The sequence below is a fragment of the Mus musculus genome, chromosome 16 (genome assembly GCF_000001635.26).
Source record: "Mus musculus strain C57BL/6J chromosome 16, GRCm38.p6 C57BL/6J".
NCBI classification, from domain to species: Eukaryota; Metazoa; Chordata; class Mammalia; order Rodentia; family Muridae; genus Mus; species Mus musculus.
In genome coordinates this window covers 11,135,379-11,155,113 of record NC_000082.6, presented here as the reverse complement: position 1 = coordinate 11,155,113, position 19,735 = coordinate 11,135,379, and the positions used below count along the sequence as shown (strand labels likewise).

The 19,735-nt window shown below is 43.8% G+C and overlaps 1 protein-coding gene across 5 annotated transcripts in view; it reads left to right on the top strand.

Moving 5' to 3' along the window:
- The window catches only part of Zc3h7a (zinc finger CCCH type containing 7 A), a 39,800-nt gene extending 21,280 nt beyond the window's left edge, over positions 1–18,520 (top strand). For 3 of the 5 annotated variants that reach the window (XM_006521665.3, XM_006521664.3, XM_006521666.2), the window contains exons 10-23: positions 1,851–2,055; positions 3,184–3,248; positions 3,789–3,975; positions 4,358–4,519; positions 5,707–5,903; positions 6,569–6,669; positions 7,664–7,845; positions 8,671–8,747; positions 9,335–9,468; positions 9,829–9,934; positions 13,343–13,451; positions 14,264–14,397; positions 15,930–16,093; positions 17,629–18,507. In XM_006521665.3, coding sequence (XP_006521728.1) covers positions 1,851–2,055; positions 3,184–3,248; positions 3,789–3,975; positions 4,358–4,519; positions 5,707–5,903; positions 6,569–6,669; positions 7,664–7,845; positions 8,671–8,747; positions 9,335–9,468; positions 9,829–9,934; positions 13,343–13,451; positions 14,264–14,397; positions 15,930–16,093; positions 17,629–17,818 — 2,013 coding nt within the window. In that variant the 3' untranslated portion in view covers positions 17,819–18,507. 5 annotated transcript variants of the gene reach the window in all.
- Positions 18,521–19,735: the final 1,215 nt, after the last annotated feature.

The window sequence follows — 19,735 nt, the reverse complement described above, 5'->3', positions numbered from 1 at the left end:
GGAGGGAGCTCCTCTGCAATAATACCCAAAGTTGATCTTTATCTTTGGACTCATGTGTCTACTCAGGGATGGCTACACACACACACACGTGCACAAACAATTAAAAAATGAACCTTAGCCAGGCATGGTGATGTGTGTCTTTAATTCCAACACTTGTGAGGCAGAAGCAGGAAAATCTCTGAGTTCCAGTCCAGCCAGGACTATATAATGAGACCCTTTCTCAACACAAACACACACACACACACACACACACACACACACACACACACACACACACACCACACACACTTTGGAGAAATGGCTCAGCAGTAAAGAGTGCACTGGCTGTTCTTCCAGAGGACCCAGGATTGAGTCCTTTCACCTATATAGCACTGTACAACTGTTTGTAACTTTAGTTCCAGGGGATCTGATGCCCTCTTCTGGCCTCTGAAGACACTGCACATGTGTAGTGCACAGACATACATTCAAGTAGAACATCTATACACATAAAATATAAACAAAATGTATTGTATATATTTATTTATGTTATCTATATGTGTTATATGTTAGACATATAATATTTTATACACACACATATATATATATGTATATATGTATACACACACATACACACATACAAATGCACACAGATTCCCTTAAAAACCTTAGCTATTGGGGCTGGCGATATGACTCATCAGTTAAGATTATTAGTTACTCTTCCAGAGGGCTGACAGTATGAACACAACTGTCTGGAACTGTCAGAGTATCTGATGACTCTTCTAGAAGATGAAACACCAAGACATATAAATAAGCAAATCTCTTTAAAAAAATGAAACCTAGGTGGGCAGTGGGTTGCACGCCTTTAATCCCAGCACTTGGGAGGCAGAGGCAGGAGGATTTCTGAGTTCAAGGCCAGCCAGGGCTACACAGAGAAACCCTGTCTCGAAAAACCAAAAAAAAAAAAAAAAAAAAAAAAAAAAAGAAAAAAGAAAAAAATCTAAGCCTAAGTTTACTCAGTGGGTAACTGCAAGTGTAAAGACCTGAGTTGGGAGCACATGCTCCCTGCCTTAAGCCAGAGCCAGAGCCAGGCCAGGCCCCGGGTCAGAATAAGGTCAAGCAATTGAGGACATGCTGACATCAGCCACTGGCCTTCATACATGCCCACATGAAGAGGCACACCAGCACCCGCACACATCTACATACACCACACACACAATCTTTATCTTGTAGCACTTACTTATTTGTGCGTGTGTTTGTGTGTGGGTATGTGGAGAAGTGAGAGGACAGATTACAGCAGTCAGTCCCCTTCTGCCATGTTGGGTTTGACAGCAAGTGTCTTAACCTCAGAGCCATCTTTCTGTCCCCTAGTCCTCTTTTTAAACAAATTTTAAAAGTTTAAAAATAATTACAAAATAAATAAAAGTGTGAGTTCAGGGCTAAGAATGTAACTCATGATTTGTAGCATATATGAAGCCCTGGGTTACATCCTCAGTACTGCATGGTGGCATGGGAGCTAGGGGCAACAGAATTAGAAGCCAAAGGCCATCTATGGTAACATAGTAAGTTTTGAACTGATCTACATGAGATCTTTTAAAAAGTCTCTACCAAGACTCTGTCTTAGTTGTGAACAGGATATTAGAGGAATCAGTCCATTGTGGTAGGGTGGGCATAGCACGGTGGGCAGAGAGCACTACTCTAAGACTGTTAACAGTGAACCTTCTTTTGGATGCAGGCATTCTGTGTGGCTCATTCGCTCAGTTTGGGGCATGGAGGGTGGTGGGGGAGGTCACTTTTGATAAGCTGGTGGTAAAAGCAGGAAGCTAAGCCAATGAAAGATGGTCTTGGATCTTGCTGCCATTTCTTCTCCTCAGTCCTCCACTCTGGTCAGAGGACCCCTCCCGACTGCCAGTGCAGCTCCGAGCTTGCCCTTCAGGACACAATCCCTGCTTGGAACCTTGCCCATGGGTACAAGGTATCCTGAGCCCTCCTTTGCAGACTTTTTTCCACCTCTGACTTCATCCTTGGAAGAATTTTACTCTTCTTTAAATTCATTTTCAGTGACTGAATCCAAACGAGGTAAGACTTTCTCCTAAATTATAAATAACTGCAGTCAATTTTCTAAAAATAAAAATGTGTATTGTAATTGTATAAAGCACTTTCAGGTGGTAGTCTCTTGAGTTGTTTTTTATTGTGATAAACTGTAGAGGGAGTCTTCAGGTTTGAACTTGGCTTGACTTAGCTGCCATTTTGAGAGGAAGAAGCAAGGCCACTTGCGTAGGCATGGGAATGTCACTGACTTTAGATCATATGATTGGCTAAGCTGCTGTTCATTGTTTCAGGGCAAAAGAATTAAAGTGTATTCTGCATTAAAAGTCGATTCCATCTTAAAGCATGTGTTCTGGGGAAACATTAAAACTGGCTTCACATCTAGGTTTAATATTTAATTATTTAAATATTAATTACTTAATTATTTTTAAATTTAATTTTTAAATTTTAATTAAATATTTAATTAATTTAATAACTTTTAGACTTGGTTGGGCCATCATCTGTTGAGCACAATGTCCTTATTTTATCATGGAGTACTGAGGTCTTGGTCTGACCAATACTAGGCAGAATACTTGGTTTTTGTTGTTAGTTTGCTTTGGTTTTCTGGCATGTTACACACATATATATTTAATATATAAAGTGCTCTATTGTTGAGCTATACCCGGGTATCTCTACATACCATAAATAGGAAAGTTTTCATATTTTTGGGGGACATTGTTACATAGTGAAAGGGTAAAAGTCTAAATTACTGTTTCAGAGATTTACAGTGAAGAGGTTGAAAACCGTGGGCTCCAGGATGACAGAGGGGAAGGCATTGAGTGGTAGGCTGAGCTGAGGCAGCCCGTGAGCTCCTGCTGCTTAGGGTCAGAGAGGAGGCGTCTTCTCAGTTGCTTGAATGTGGGTATTACTTTCTCAGGTTTCTCTTAGTCCTGTTCAGTAGACCCTGCTGTAGATAATTTTCCAATGATGGCTAAGGGTTATTTTTGCTCATGGCTTCTAGAAGAAAGACCCTAAGCCCTCTTTTGTCAGTAGTAAGAAAGCTTACAGGATCGGGATGGGAGAGCTGTGGGAAGCCATAGCTAGTCAGCTGCAATGCCCTTGTGTGCTGATTCTATGGTTAGAGTGAAAAGGTCTGTTGAAGTCTTTTTATTATTTTAGATCTGTGCACCTCAACTGCTAGAGAGGGAACACCGCTTAACAACAGTAATTCCTCCCTTTTACTTGTAAGTGTCACTTCCTCTTTTGTGAATTCCTCGCTAAGATTGAATATAGGCCCGCACTTAAGTAACTGGATTATGTGTTTGGAAATGAGAGTCTCCTTTGAATTTTCTGTGTGCTGTGGGGAATAGTATTATAAGACTCATCCCGAACATCCAGTATAAATGTTTTGAGTGTGTGACTGGATCTGTCAGAGCAAAGGAATCACCATTGTAGATAGTTCAAGCTATAGGGCAGCCTAACACAGTAAGGAGACATAGAGCACAGCGTGTAAAGACACGTGTCCTGTGGAAGCAGAACAGTTGTCATTAGTAACGGCCATCCCTAAAGCCATTGCTAAAGGGGCCCAGGGCTGAAAGATGAAAGTGCAGAGATGGACAGGTTGCCGTAGAGAAGTGCACGGACAGGACGGCGTCAGCCTTTGTCTGCTCTCCATGGGAAGTCAGGTCTTTTTTAGCGATAGTACAATATTTGTTGCCTGTTTCTGTTTTGTTTTTTTGTTTTGTTTTGTTTTGTTTTGTTTTGTTTTCTTACTCTTTTTGCAGATGAATGGACCAGGTAATTTGTTGGCCTCTGAAAATTTTCTGGGAATTACAAGTCAGCCTAGAAATGACTTTGGAAACTTTTTTGGAAGTGTGATCGCTAAACCATTTTCATCAGGGACTCCTAGGCATCCCCTCGAAGGAACCCACGAGCTGAGGCAAGCTTGCCAGATCTGCTTTGTAAAATCAGGTCAGCACACCAAACCAGCGGGCAACCGGTGTGAGCCATGAGGTGCTCGTGACCAGGTGGAACGAGACCTGGCTCTGGTGACTTTGAAATGTTAGGGAGGAAGCTGTGGAAAGAGCAGGCAATACCTGCTTTGGAAGCTATTCAAATTGTTGCCTGTCTCTGCTTTCATGAGCAGTTAGATTTCCTCTTGAGATCATTTCGGCAGCAATGCTGCTCCATGGACAAGGCACAGGTTTAGTTTACTCTGGCAGCCAGCTTCTTTCTGATGGGATCTCAGGGCGGTCAGTGTTCACCTGCTCATGACTGCTTATAAACGGCTGCTACAATTGAAAGCTACTTGTTCTGCTCAAAAAACGGACAATCTTCTTTATGTCTTTTTCAGGCCCTAAGTTAATGGATTTCACATACCATGCTAATGTAGATCATAAATGTAAGAAAGATATTTTAATTGGTAGGATAAAAAATGTTGAAGATAAATCATGGAAAAAAATACGTCCAAGACCAACAAAAACAAATTATGAAGGACCATATTATATATGCAAAGGTATTTTATTATAATTAATTAATTGTTGTAGGTTACATGACTTTACCATCTTTTGGAGAATCATTCTACTAACTTCAGGCCTTGTCGTCTGCATCTGTTGGCTACATTTGTTCCAGTATTTCCTGTTATTAAGAATGGTCAGGCAAGGGTGTGAAGAGATGGCTCAGTGGCGAAGACTTCTGACTGTTCTTCAGAGGACCTGAGTTCAGTTCCCAGGCAGCTCACAACTGTCTGTAACTTCAGTTCCAGGGAGTCTGGCATCCTCACACAGAATACCAATGCACAGAAAGACAAAAACAAAAAGTAACGAGAAAAATGTAATGAGTAATGAATAATCTTTTTTAAAAAGAACAAAAAGTAACAAGAAAAATAGTTAGACTGGGAGCACGGCATTGTGTTGAATCAGGTCAGGTCATAGTTTTGTTGTTTCTGCTGTTTTTTTTTTTTTTTTTTTTTTTAACATCTTGTATATATTTTATAGTCTGTGGAGACAAGGCCTAGAATGGGTTTTAAACATGGAACTCAGTTTCATCTCCATAGAATTACAGGCCTGGGCTGAAGCTGTGAGTGTGCTTCGGAGAAGACTCGAATTCAGTTTAGGCTTCATCTGAACGAGCTTTGAAAGCCACTAAGGAATAACGGAAAAAGAAAGGAAACTGCTATTTCCAAATGTGTTTTACTTTTTGTTTTTGTTTTCATTTATTTCATGTGTATGAGTGTTTACGTGGACATATGTCTGTGTACCTGTAAGTTCAGGGCCTGCAGAGTCCAGAGTAGTTACAAAGGTTCCCCGGCCACAGTGTGGCTGCTGGGAGTGCAGCCCCAGGGCCTCTGCAGTGCTCTTCAACTGCTGAGCCTTCTCTTCAATCCAATGTTTTTATGAGAGTATGATTGTTCACAACAGCATTTTCACACATATGTAACACCTGCTTTGATAATTTAACCCCATTTCCGTTCCACTTTTCCCATAAAATGGTTTTCAACCTTGATGCAGCCCTGCATCTTCTCGCCATTGCCATCAAAACAATTCAGCTGGAAGACAGAATCCTGCCCCATCCTGCACCAGAGTGACTTTCCTGCTTAGATTATGGGAATTAATTATCTGGGATGTTCCGCTGATGCTGTAATGTGCTTACCATTCATTGGCCCCGAAAAAACAGGTGTCTCTGTCTCTCCTGCCTCTCCAGATGTTGCTGCAGATGATGAATGCCGATATCCTGGCCACTGTACATTTGCTTATTGCCAAGAAGAGATAGATGTGTGGACCCTGGAAAGAAAAGGGGCATTCAGTCGAGAGGCTTTCTTTGGGGGCAATGGAAAGATCAACCTTACTGTGGTCAGAATTCTCCAAGAGCATCATGGAGAGTTTACATTCCTTTGTGAGGTGATTTCTCCACAATTCATTTTCTGCTGTCAAATTTGGTGAGAGTGGTGGAGAGTGTAACTCACTGAGGAGCCTAGTATGCATGGAGGCCTCAGCACTGAATTAAAAATATGGTTGGGGTCCATAGCATGTGTCTGTAGCCCCAGCACTTGGGAGGCAGAAGCAGACAGAGCTCTCTGAGTTCCAGGCCAGCCTGGTCTATATAGTGAGCTCCAGGCTAGCTAAGGCTACTTTTCTCATCAAAAATCAAATTGAAAGAAAGTGTGTTCAGGCATGGTGGACACACCCTTAACCCAGCACTCTTGGGAAGTAAAGGCAGGTCCATCTCTCCAAGGTTTAAGCCAGTGGCTACTCCTACTCTTTGAAAGAATGAGAGAAAGCTGGTCCTGGTGGTACATGCCTACAATACCAGTACTCAGAAGTCTGAGGCAGGAGCATCACTCTTAAGTTCAAAGCAAGTGTGGTGGGCTATAGAGATCATGCCTGAAATCAAGCAGAGCAGCGTGTATAGTAGTAAGGTTCCTGCTGAGTAAGTTCCTGCTTATAATTGGTACAAATTATTCATTATAAATGTATAAAGATACTGAAGCTAAGGCAGTATTCTGGGCACAAAACTTAGACTTGTGTATATTTGTGTGATAATCCTTCCTTTCTTTCTATTTCAGAAATGTTTTGATCATAAACCTAGAATGATAAGTAAAAGAAATAAAGATAATTCCACTGCCTGCTCTCACCCCGTCACAAAGCATGAATTTGAGGACAATAAGTATGTTGGTGATTTCTCATTTTTTATAGTGACAAAGACCCATGTTGTTAGATCCAGTAAAGGCAGTGGTAGACTAAACATAAAGGTGCACTGGCTACACAGCGAAGGACCTGGAGGCAGGTTACCTCTGAACTTGAGGGCAGCTAGGACTCCATAGTGAGACCACACTGCCTTCAAGAAAAGGAGACAAAGTCAGTAGAGGGGGTTTCTTTTGCCCTTCTGCAGTTTTGAGAAGTAATAACTATTTTAAAGTGTCTTTTAGCTGGGTGTTATGGCACATGCCTATAATCTCAGTACGCAGGAGGCAGAGGTAGGAGGACCACAAATTTGAGTCAAGCCTAACCTACATAGCAAGCTAGGGCAGCAGGTGTTATATAATGAGAAACCAGCAAAAAGCTAAACCACTGAGCTGGACAGTAGTGGTGCATGCCTTTAATCCTGTGTGTGTGTGTGCGCAAACACACACACACACACACACACACACACACACACACACACACACTAAATAAACATATTAGAAAAAGTTAAAAAGTGTTTTTGTTCATTTGTCTGAGAATTAAGTACTGAATTTCTAGACTGATTACTTAGTATAGAAAAGACCATTAATTTATAGCTTCTCATGACGTGCATTATAAGTTTTCACCATTAAAAGTTGCGTGTGTAGCCGGGCGTGGTGGCACACACCTTTAACCCCAGTACTCGGGAGGCAGAGGCGGGCAGATTTCTGAGTTCGAGGCCAGCCTGGTCTACAAAGTGAGTTCCAGGACAGCCAGAGCTATACAGAGAAACCCTGTCTGGAAAAACAAACAAACAAACAAACAAAAAAACACACAAAAAAAACAACAACAAAAAAATTGCATGTATAATTTTTTTCTAGTACTAATTTTAATAAAATGGCTTTTCAGACTAGAACTTGACATTGTACGTATATATGTATAGTTTTCAAAGTTGGCAGAGCAGTCAGTATTAAAATGTTACTTTGTTTTTGTCTTAGGTGCCTTGTCCACATTTTGAGAGAGACCACAGTAAAATATTCCAAAATACGTTCTTTTCATAAACAATGTCAATTTGATATTTGTCGACATGAAGTTCGTTATGGCTGCGTGAGGGAAGATGAGTGCTTCTATGCCCATAGTCTTATTGAACTGAAAGTCTGGATAATGCAAAGTGAAAGAGGTATGTGTGTGTGTGGGGGGGCGGGGGGCTTGTTACTGTCCCTGTGCAAGGGAGGAGTCGGGGTGTGGTGAGGACAGAATAGTAGTAAGGAGAATTACACTTCTCAGCCAGCTCATTCGATAACAGTTTGGGGCTGGTGAGATGGCTTGGTGGGGAAAGACACTCCTGCCAAGCATGCTGACCTGAGTTGGATCCTTTGAGTCCATGTGAAAGGAGAAAGCTGACCTGTATCCTGTCCTCTGAGCTCCACTTGCATGCTCAGACACAAAGTAAATAAAGAATGTAAGTATGCAGTTCCATCCCTCTGGTGGAATTGGTCTTAGGGCCGTGTGTACTCTAGGCAAACTCACAACCAGTAAGCTTTATCTCCTACCCTCTTTGCTGTTTATGTCAGTTAGGTCACTACTACATTGTCTGGCTGCCCTTGAGCTCACTCTGTAGGCCCAGCAGACCTGATTTGGAATCCTACCTCAGCTTCCTTAGTAGCTGATACTATAGGATGGGGCCACCTTGCTTGGCTACTGTAATGTTTGTTTGTTTGTATTTTTAAAGAATTGTCTATTTTGGATGTGTTTTCATGCAGTTTATGATTAACACAAATTTGTACATGCAGCATGGATTTCATGAGTAGGGGAAGGATTCCTCAGAAGACAAAGAGCTATGCCTGTTAAATACTCCATTTAAAAAATGTGATGCAATGTATATTCATCCCTGATGGGTCAGGCGGCCTGAGACCTGGAGAGCGAAGAATTCTCTTAGGCCGACTGAGACCAGATGAGTGGGTACTGTGATGTGTTCTTTAAGAGAAACTTGTACATTTCCTAGGTATCTCCCATGATGATATTGCTCAACAATCCAAACAATATTGGAGAAGTTTGCAAGCAAGCATGCCGGGAGTGCAGGTAACCTCCCCTCTTCCCTGGGAGCTGGGTGCCTTCCGGAGCTGCCTAGCTGGTGCTGGGTTTGTGATAGATTCAGGGTCATACTTGCAGTCCTTTACTTACTGCTTATTCCATTGGTAACTCTTCTGGGAAAACATACTTGCAGCTGGTTGATCGCCATGAACAGGCATATGGCAGCCTGTGGTATATATCTTCCAGCGATATAGGACACAGTTTTCCCGTTTAGCTCATTTGGGAAAACACTGGGTCTTGCCTTTGGCAATTCTTAGGTATGGGTAATAGGTTATGGTTTGGAGTTTTGTGTCTGTCCTACATGATTTAAATTGCTTATCCATTGTTCTCCTTGACCCACCCAAAAGCCACTGAGTTTCACAACTAGTTTCTCAGTTGAGGTTTGGCATCTACAAGTCTGTAATAATTTTATCAGATGCTTTTGCATATTTGAGACAGTTTAGTTTAACTATCAGCATATATGTATTTGTCAAGTCATAGAGCCAGACAACTATGCTGGTACAAAATGTATGGTGATTTTGTATGCTGTTTTTAGAAAAGTGTTTTCTATTATAATTGATCTTTCATTGTTCAAGGTCCTTGGTAATCAAATAATGCCTGGATTACTTAACATGGAGATAAAGTTTGTATGTGCTCAGTGTCTGAGAAATGGCCAAGTCATTGAACCAGACAGGAACAGAAAGTACTGCAGTGCCAAAGCACAGCATTCGTAAGTATGTGTGGACGCCTGTAAGTCCCTGTGCTCCATAGGGTCCAGTCACGCAAGTAGAGGAGAGCAGGACACTGAAGAGTCAGTAACTAGCTGTGGTAACAATGAAAAGCAAGAGGCTCTGGAGGATCTAGTAGCTGATATTTCTTGAGTAGCATTTTGTTTGGCTTTACCACTTTCTTTGTTTAGTTTGTACTGAATGCTGAAAAGTGTCAAGAGGAGGTGAGACAGTAGACACGCAAGGCATCTCTTAGAAGGGTTGAGAAGACTCTTTGGCCCTCTGGGTGCACATGCTGTGCTCGCTTTTTATGTAATGTTTTTTGCCCGAGTGTTGTTTTTTCTGAACTCCATTTTTTTTAGGTGGACCAAAGAACGTCGTGCAATGAGAGCGATGTCTTTTGAACGTAAGAAGTGGATGAACATCCGTCCTCTCCCCACAAAGAAACAAATGCCTTTACAGTTTGATGTACATACGTAATTTTTAAGCCACTTTTTAAAATTAGGCACTTTCAATTACTAGAAAGTAGTGCTAATTCATACTGAAGCTGAAAGCCCTTTAAGTACTGCTCCTCAGTTGGGATGAAACTGAAGCTGTTTGGTTTTCTTCCTTGCTCCATGGTGTATGTGTGTGATTAACAGTTTCATATTGACTGCTACTTCCTAGGTTACGTAGACAGAGTAAACAGATAACCAGAACTGAGGGAAAGTTAGGGCATAATTTAACTAATCTTTCAAAGGATTTATTTTGGGGACCGAATGAGGATTTCCTTTTATTTTATCTGAGTTGGAGGTGAAGCCAGGGCCACCTTTCTTGTCAGCATTGCTAGACACAGTTGCTCTCATTTTTCTTGTTGCACCTTGGTTGTTTCACTACAACATGGAATGCAAGCTAAAAGCCACTCAAAGATGCCAGGCAGAAGTGGCACACTGCTTTAATCCAGTAATCGAGAGGCGGAGGCGGAGGCAGGAGGATCTCTGCAAGTTGGAGGTCAGCCTGGTCTACAGAGGTCATTCCAGGACAGCCAGAGCTATACAGAGAAACCTTGTCTCAACCCCACACCCCAACACACACACACACACACACACACACACACACACACACACACACACACAAAGACACAGAGAAACCTTGTCTCAACCCCACACCCCAACACACACACACACACACACACACACACACACACACACACACACACACACACACACACACACACACAAAGACACTCAAAGATATAAGACTTGCTAAGGTGGCCCAGAAGAGAACGTCAGTGCCAGCGATGTACACGTACACTCATATTTTCCACACCATACCATCTTAGCAGAATTCACTTAGATCGCAGCGAGGGAGCTGCTCTGCTACGTACGAAACCCCGACCCAGAAGCAGGTCGTCTACGAATGGTTTAGCGCCAGGTTCCACACGAACGTGCGTTCAACGTGACGGGCGAGAGGGCGGCCCCCTTTCCGGCCGCACCCCGTTTCCCAAGACGAACGGCTCTCCGCACCGGACCCCGGTCCCGACGCCCGGCGGGGGGAGACCCCGCGCCGCCGCGGGGACGACGCGGGGACCCCGCCGAGCGGGGACGGACGGGGACCCGGCTATCCGGGGCCAACCGAGGCTCCTTCGGCGCTGCCGTATCGTTCCGCCTGGGCGGGATTCTGACTTAGAGGCGTTCAGTCATAATCCCACAGATGGTAGCTTCGCCCCATTGGCTCCTCAGCCAAGCACATACACCAAATGTATTTCACTCATGCAGTGGCACCTCTTGTTTTGGGAGGGACTTAAGTGGCCATGACAATACCAAAACTAGGCAGGTCAATTATCTATGGACTTGTCCTTTTTTTTTTTTTTTTTTTTTTTTTTTGGTTTTTCGAGACAGGGTTTCTCTGTGCAGCCCTGGCTGTCCTGGAACTCACTCTAGACCAGGCTGGCCTCGAACTCAGAAATCCGCCGCCTCTGCCTCCCGAGGGCTGGGATTAAAGGCGTGGCCACCATTGCCCGGCTGGGACTTGTCTTTTCACAAGACGGTCCAGAGGCGTCACACTGTGATGTGACAGATAGGGACATGTGGAGTATTGACAAGCAACATGCCAGGACGTCTCGTCCGAGAAGCCAGGCACACATCCTCTTTGTGGCTGGAGAGTGAAGGAAGCACACAATGAGCATTGCATCGCCTGTGTGTGTGTGTGTACCGCCTGTGTGTGCATCACCTGTGGGTGTGTGCATCGCCTGTGTGTGTGCATCTTGTAGCTTTGGAAAGCTTAGTGCGAGACACAAGGCCAGTCTTTGCTAGGCAGCGATCTGCTCTAACTGAAGGATGAGGATGTATTATTAGAGAGTTGGCTAGAACAGGGCAACTGGGTTGGGTTGTAGCTCAGTGATAGAGTACTTGTCTAGCATGTGTGAGGTCCTGAGTTCAATCCCCAGAACTACCAAAACAAATAACTTGTTCTTCGTGTAGTTCCTGAGGACTGCCCAGGACTGTTGATTTCTCTTTAAACTTGGATGTGGTGAGCTCTCTCCTGACACCACACTTCAGCAGCTTTATTGACTCTGGTACCCTAACCCATCTGATAGATGTTATAGGGACCCATTTTCTAGAATAAATTGTATGTATGTGCGTGTGCATGTGTGTGGTAGAGATTGGGGGGGGGAATAGAAACACCCTCTTTCAGAAGGGGCCTGTAACATTCTGTAGCTTCATTTGCCTATCTGGTAAATGGGCTCATTATACCATAAGGCCAGTGATCTGTTATGGGAGTCTCAGAAACGAAGTGCCCTGCCTGGCCCTGCACTCCCTGTTCCTTATCTTTGAGTAACTGGCTAAGGCAGGGATTGCAGTTCACACCTGTAACTCCAGCACTTAGAAAGCAGAGGCACAAGACTCACCACAAGTTTAAGGCTACCCTGGCTTAAGGCCAGCCAGGGCTACATAAACAGATCGTTTCTCAAAGTCTTAAACAAAAGAAAACAAAGAAAAAGAATGTACCCGAGTCCCTGATCAAGCTGACTTAACACATAGACTGCTGGCCGCATGTAGGCTTTCATGTGCGGTTACTGATTTTCATCCCAGGAGAAAATGTAGTGTTGAGAGTTTTGCAAAGCAGATACTGAGCATTCACTGTTCTGTAAGGGAAGTGGTGGGAAAGGCCAGCTCCGGCGAAGAGCAGCCCAGCTAGCAATTAAGGGTTTTCCCGCATCACAGCTAGCCGGCTGCTGAGACGGAGGGGTGAGCTTTCTTGGTGATGGAGGATCGCCTGTTTCCTGGTGATTCTCAGAGAACACTTGTCTGCTGAGTGCTGTCACTTCATTCTCCTACTCCCGCCTCCCTGCTCCTGTCGTTAGTTAAAACCCCACGTAACTAGAGGAGCGCTGTGGGAAGCCTCTCAATTCTCCCACCTGGTTAGTGCAGCAGGCATCTTCAGATACACGATGGATCTAGACTTGTGGCTAAGGTTAGCTTTCGGTGTGGGGTCATTAGCACTTTGAGTCAGGAAGCTTCCTAGCGCTGTCTGATAATCTGTGGAGCAAGCTGCGTTCTTTCTGTCCCCAGTTCTGGGGTGGAAGTTCTGTGGTTTTGTGGGAAATTTGTACTCCTTAATTCTGTGCTTCAATTTCTTTGGGAAACTTTCTGAAATAGAAATGTTTGCTACCACTATCATGTATTTTGGGCTTATGGACTATTTAAATAAAATTAATCTTAAAATTTTTACTGCTAAGCATTAGCACTCATTATAAGACTTATTTTGCTCTAATGTAAAATTAGTTATACTAAGCAATGCCCTGTCTTTAGTGTATATGTGTGTGCGCATGATGCATGTGTGCGTGCTGTGTGTGTGTGTGTATTTTATATATATATTTTTTTCTCCACACAGCTATGCAACCATATTGCTAATAGAAAAAAGTGTCAGTATGTTGGCAACTGTTCCTTTGCTCATAGTCCAGAGGAGCGGGAAGTGTGGACTTACATGAAGGATAACAAAAGTAAGTTCGTGCTCTCTGTCCTTGATACCCTTAGCACAGCATGCAGCGTGCACATTTCAGCTGCAGCTCTAGTGGTGCTGCTGCTGCTGCTGCTTGCGGGGAGCATAACCACGGCTTCCTTGGTGTGGAAGCTGACTGGTGCTGTGCATTTGCTTAGGCCACACTTGGTGTGAGTCTGTACTATGCATCCTGCATAGAATAGGTAAGTAGCCTCCTTAAAAGTTGTCCCATGTGACAGCTCGGCTCCCCTAGGACTCCAGACAAGATCAGTTGTGGCCATCAGGTAGATGGGAGTTTGACAGCTGCTTCAGACAACAGTTCACTTTTGAATCTAAATAGTTTTACTTCAGATTTTTTGTTTGTTTTGGTTTTTTTCTTTCTTTTTCTAACAGATGTATTTATTTTATGTATATGAGTACACTGTAGCTGTCTTCAGACACACCAGAAGATGCATTGGGTCCCATTACAGATGGTTGTGAGCCACCATGTAGTTGCTGGGAATTGAACTCAGGACCTCTGGAAGAGCAGTCAGTGCTCTTAACTGCTGAGCCATCTCTCTAGCCTTTGTTTTGTTTTTCAAGACAGGGTTTCTCTATGTAGCTCTTGCTGTCCTGGAACTCAACCTGTAGACCAGGCTGACCGAAAATTCAGAGATCCACCTGCCTCGGTCCCCCCCCACCCCCCGGAGTACTTGGAGTAAAGATGTGCACCACATTTGTTTTGAAGGTGTAGCAACAGGCAGGCAGTCCATGTGCTTATGTGGATTTGAATGGCATTTCGTAGTTTGCTGAACACGGTTCCTTTTTCTTCAGTACATGATATAGAGCAATTTTATGAACTCTGGCTGAAGAACCAAAAAACTGAAAAAAGTGATGAGACAGCCAGTCACTGTAGCAAAGAAAACGGGAAGCAGATCCATATGCCAACAGACTATGCTGAAGTCACTGTAAGTCACTGCTCACACGCCTGCTTCAGGGCTTACTCCCTTCTCCAAAGCTTGACTGTCTCTGCAGCCTGTCTCTGTCTGCTGTCTTTTTTCTTCTGTGCTTTTTTGCCATTAGCTTAAGTCTCCTTGTGCTGAAATGATCTTGCTTAAGTCTTAATTTTAAAACCATAAAGAAGCTAGGTTGGGAAGTAGCCCAGTTGGTAGAGCTGTTGTTTAACATGCATACAACTCTGGGTTTAATCTCCAGTACCGCATAAGCTGGATGTGGTGGTGCACGCTTTTAATCCCAGCACTCTTGGGAGTTCCAGACTGTAGGGCCAGAAATCGAAGGTCATCTTTGGATGCCTGCAAATTGGAAGCCATCCTGGGTTATATGAGAACCTATCTCAAAAGCCAAAAGTGACACGAGGAGATATACACCTTTCAGCTCATCACTTGGGAAGCAGAGGCAGGTGATCTCTTGAGTTCAAAGCCAGCCTCTTATAGCAACTTTTAGGTCAGCTAAGGCTCCACAGTGAGACCTTTGTAAAAAGTAAAGAAAACATGAATGGCTTGAGCCCATCACTCCTAGTTATATGATGTTAATGTGCTTTGTCTGTAAAATAAGCACTGTAGATAAAGTTGAAAGTATGTCTGTTCTTTCCAGAGGAACCAGATCCACTTGGCGTATTTCTCTATGCTAAGTTTATATACATCAGTGATGTGGTTCTCCTCTTCTTCCCCCCTTTAAATGAAAGGCAGAGGTTCACTCTGTAGCCCAGGCTGATCTTGAATTTGAGCAATCATCTTTACTTAGCCTCCAGAGCACTGGGATTATAGATGTGAGCTACCATACCTGGCCATTATTATGTGGCTATTGTTCGTTTGTAGTCAGCCTGGCATATTGAGCACCCGGCAGTTTTGTGTGTGTGTGTGTGTGTGTGTGTGTGTGTGTGTGTGTGTGTGTGTGTGTGTTCGTGTTCTCTGTGGGTGTGTGGGTGTGTTTGTGTTTGCATGCGCATGCGTGTTCCTGCCACTTGTTTCCTGTTTTCAACCCTGCATCTTACCCATGTCCACCACCACTGCAGGACTGTCTGTCCTGGTCTTGTGTGTGTGCTCAGGACACATGTGAGTATGGATGTTTTATGTGTATCTCTGTCTTTGCAGGGCCAGCATCTTTACTTTCTGGGTGCCTGATGCAAATCTAGTGTTGTTGAGAGACTCACTTGTGTAGAATTGCTGCTGGTTATTCTAGAGCTGGCCTGCTCTGACCTTGTGCTGCTCCTGCTTTTCCTCAGGGTGTTAATTCTGCCCAGAATACTTAACTGCCTTTCAAATGACCTAGTTTGTACAGCAGCTTCTCTGGATGAGCACTACTTAGCTTCTTGTGCTTTGGCTTCTGTCCCCATACTGTAGTTGGTCCTGTACTGATACTATGTCTGGTTTTGGATTATATGTCCCTTGCCTGGCTTCCCCAGAGTGAAGCCTGGACTAATCTCAGGCAGCAGTGAGAGGTCCAGGCTCTCAGGCAGCACATCTCCCTGCACTCTTAGGTGGACTTCCACTGCTGGATGTGTGGGAAGAACTGTAACAGTGAGAAGCAATGGCAAGACCACATCTCCTCTGAGAAGCACAAGGAGAAGGTTTTCCACACTGAGGATGACCAGTACTGCTGGCAGCACCGCTTCCCCACTGGGTACTTCAGTATTTGTGAGAGGTGTGTAGGCCCCTGAGGGTTCCCTGTGGAGAGGGCTGAGCCCATGGCCCTTCCATGGTCTTTTTATCTGCAGCTAGAGTAGGAAGTGGGTGGTAGCCTGGTGCTGTGACCTGGCAGGCGCTGGGGCCCCCAGGAAGGGTATCCAGGTGCACCTGCCCACACTTTCACCACCTTTGGAGTTTCAGAGCTCTGGCATGTCTTTGCTCATAATCAATGCTCAGAAAATTAGTGGCTTTTAAGTTATATTTTCTATATAAACTTAGAATATAGCATTGGGTTGGAGGGATGGCTTAGCAGCAGGAGTGGTTGGGTTGGGGAGTGGGGGGAGGGGATAGGGGATTTTTGGAGGGGAAACTAGGAAAGGGGATAACATTTGAAATGTAAATAAAGGGAATATCTAATAAAAAAAAAGAATATAGCATTGGGTTGGAGGGATGGCTTAGCAGTCAGGAGCACCTGCTGCTTTTTGAGAGGCCCCAGATCTGCTTCTTATTACACATATCAAGTGGCTTACAGCTACCTGTAACTTCAGTTCCAAGGGATGAGACATGATCTTTCAGTCTCATACATACTCAGGCATATTCATATACATATAAAATAAAAAACAAGTACTAGGTGGTGGTGGCACACACCTTTAGTCCCATCATTCTGGAGACAGAGTCAGGCAGATCTCTGAGTTCAAGGCTAACCTGGTCTACAGAGTGAGTTCCAGGATAGCCAGGGATGCACAGAGAAACCCTGTCTTGAAGAAAAAAAAAACCCTCCCTCAAAATTACTGTTTGTATTTACTTACTAAATTTAGAGCCTCTGACTTGGGGACACAATCAGAGTTATGGGATGCATAAGGCCCAATATCACAAGAAAACAAAAATAAAGAATCTTGTTGGATAATTTTAAATATCATAAAATCCTTAAAATATTTTTCTTTTTACATACCTTGCCCCCAAACTGAGGCAGGGAAGATGATCCAGCAGGTTTGAGCACTACTTACTGGACAGGCATGAGGACCTGAGTTCAAGCCTCCAAAATCCATGTGAAAAGCCAGACATGTTTGCCTATAGGAAGGGCAGGGACAGAGGGCGGTTGGAGCTTAGATCCCAGCAGCCTCACTTAGTTTGGGTGAGGTACTCTTTAAGGGAATCAGGTGGAGAGCAATGTAGCCGGGCACCCAGTGACCTCCTTTATGTCCAACACTTCTCACTGAGCTAGGCCCCCAGCCCTTGCAGGACTTGCTGACGGACAAACACTTTTAAATAGTTCATAGTACTAATTCCCTGTTGTGTATATTGTGTCCATAGAAGATTTATGTCCCGGGCTTACGTTTCCTAAGTGGGTCTGGGATGCAGCTCTGTGGTTAGGAACATGTACTTAGTAGGCAGGAGGCCCTCTGTTTTATCCCCAGCAGCAAAAAGAGAGAGGGAAAATGCCAACTTTATGACTGCAGAAGATGTATGCAGATCAGACACACAGCTGGAGGAGAATGTGTTTTCAAGAGTCATGACCCTATTTCTAATTGCATCATATACTCCTAACAGGTATATAAATGGCTCCTGCACAGAAGGAAGCAGCTGTAAATTTGCACATGGAAATGCTGAACTTCATGAATGGGAAGAAAGAAGAAAGGCCCTACAGATGAAATTCAAGAAAGCACGGAAAGATCACTTAATTGCCCCAAATGATAATGACTTTGGAAAATATAGTTTTTTGTTTAAAGATTTAAAGTAATATGCTGGCTTTTATGTAACCCAATCAGAGCACTGACCAGAAAAATTGCAAGTGTTGAGAGGCACACAGCAGAAGAGCTGCAGATTTCTGCTTGATTGGCATCTATCGTTCCTCCTGAGCAGCAACCCACAGTAGATAGGAAAAAGGCTGTTTGACAGGCCTGGCTAAGCTCTTGCGGAGCCACTGGCATCAGATGGCGAAGGGACTTGCTGCCAGGTTGCTGTCTGTTGGACAGAAGCTCGGATGAGGTGTGCTGGGGAAGGGGTAAGGTTGAGGATGACTCTGAGGTCAGAGCCACAGCAGTGAGTGTAATGCACAGTGGGATCGGAGTACATGATGGATGAAATTCCTTATGTGTTTTAGTGGAATGAAGTTATTTAATATAATAAAGTCTGCTACTTATCTGTATGTAGGTTGCTAAAAAGGATTTTCTTAACTCAGATTTTTAAGCCAAATAACCATTTAGCACTAGTGTCTGTTAAATGGGTTTTTCTGTATTTGTCTGTCTCACTGTGGCAAGGGAACCGATGATGATCATGCACATCAATATTTGGAAAATAATCAATTGACACAAATTTTATTTCTTGGTCTTTTGCTGTTTAAATAATGATTTTTGAAAGATTCAACTTGTACTGCTGGTATTGTGTAGTGTATGGACCAATATTGCTTGTAATAAAAGATCTTACATAGAGATGACTTTCATAGTTTTGGTGTGGTCCTTTCTCCTTCAGGAGTTATTGGAACTGGGTTTTAGAGAGGTTTTGTTTGCTTTTTGGTGTGTGGGGTGCTGGGGCTTAAGCCTAGCACCTTGTCTGTGTTAAGTGGACACTGTGCCTTTGAACATAGAAATAGCTATGAACAAGACACATAGAAAAGCTCGTCTCCCTGCAGCCCTGATAGCTTTCAGAGGCAGGGAGCAGCAAGGAGGGAGGAAAGCAGCAGGGCAGTGGTTGGTGGGCCAGGGTGCTCAGCATGCTGCCTGTGAGGCAGGGGCTCCACGAAGAACCAGTCTGTTAGTTGCCTGATCAGAATCACTTCCTCAGGACGAAGCTCAAGAGGTAGGATGCTGAGAAGCCTAGGAAAGAGTTTGGGCAAACTGCAGGTTGTTAAGGTGAGTAGTGTGTGGGGTGGGGGTGGGAGATGGGGGTCACCTCCAGGACTCTGGTGATAGTATGGAAAACTAATACTAACTGGCACATGTTAGGACTTGGTTATCTCCATTGGGTGGTTTTGTTAAAATAATCTTACAATTTTATGTGTACAACATTATAACCAGTGCCCATGGAGGTCCGATCCCCTAGCACTAGAGCTATAAACTTTTATGAGCCTCGTGTGGATGCTGGGAATTGAACACTGGTCTTCTAGAACAACCAGTGCTCTTTTAATCACTGAGCAATCTCTCCAGCCCCACATAGGAAACATTTGATCTAGATTATTTTGCCCTCCCTACCAACTTTACAAAAAGATTTTATTTTTAATTATATGTGTGTGTACCTTGGAGGACATCAGATTACCTGAAGTATGAGGTAGTTCACTACCTGTAATTTAGAACCAAACTTGGGTTTTCTGCAACAGCAGTATTCTTACTACTGAGCCTTGTCTCCAGCCCCAACCAAAACTTTATTTTGAAATAGGGCCTTGCTAAATTTCATAGTCTGGCCTTGAAAACTCTATGCAGTCCTGGTACAAGTGGTCCTCTGGTTTTCTCGAGTGGTTGGGACCACAGTTGTGTGCCACTAAGCCTGGTTTAAAAAATTATACACAACTCATATAAACCTAATTTTGGGAGGAAAAATGAAGATAATTCACCCTGTATCTTAGGCTGGCCTTGCATTCTTATTGCTTGGAGGCGTGAGGCAGACAATGTCCTGACTCCAATACTTTCCAAACTTTAATCACGTCTGCTATGTTTCTGTG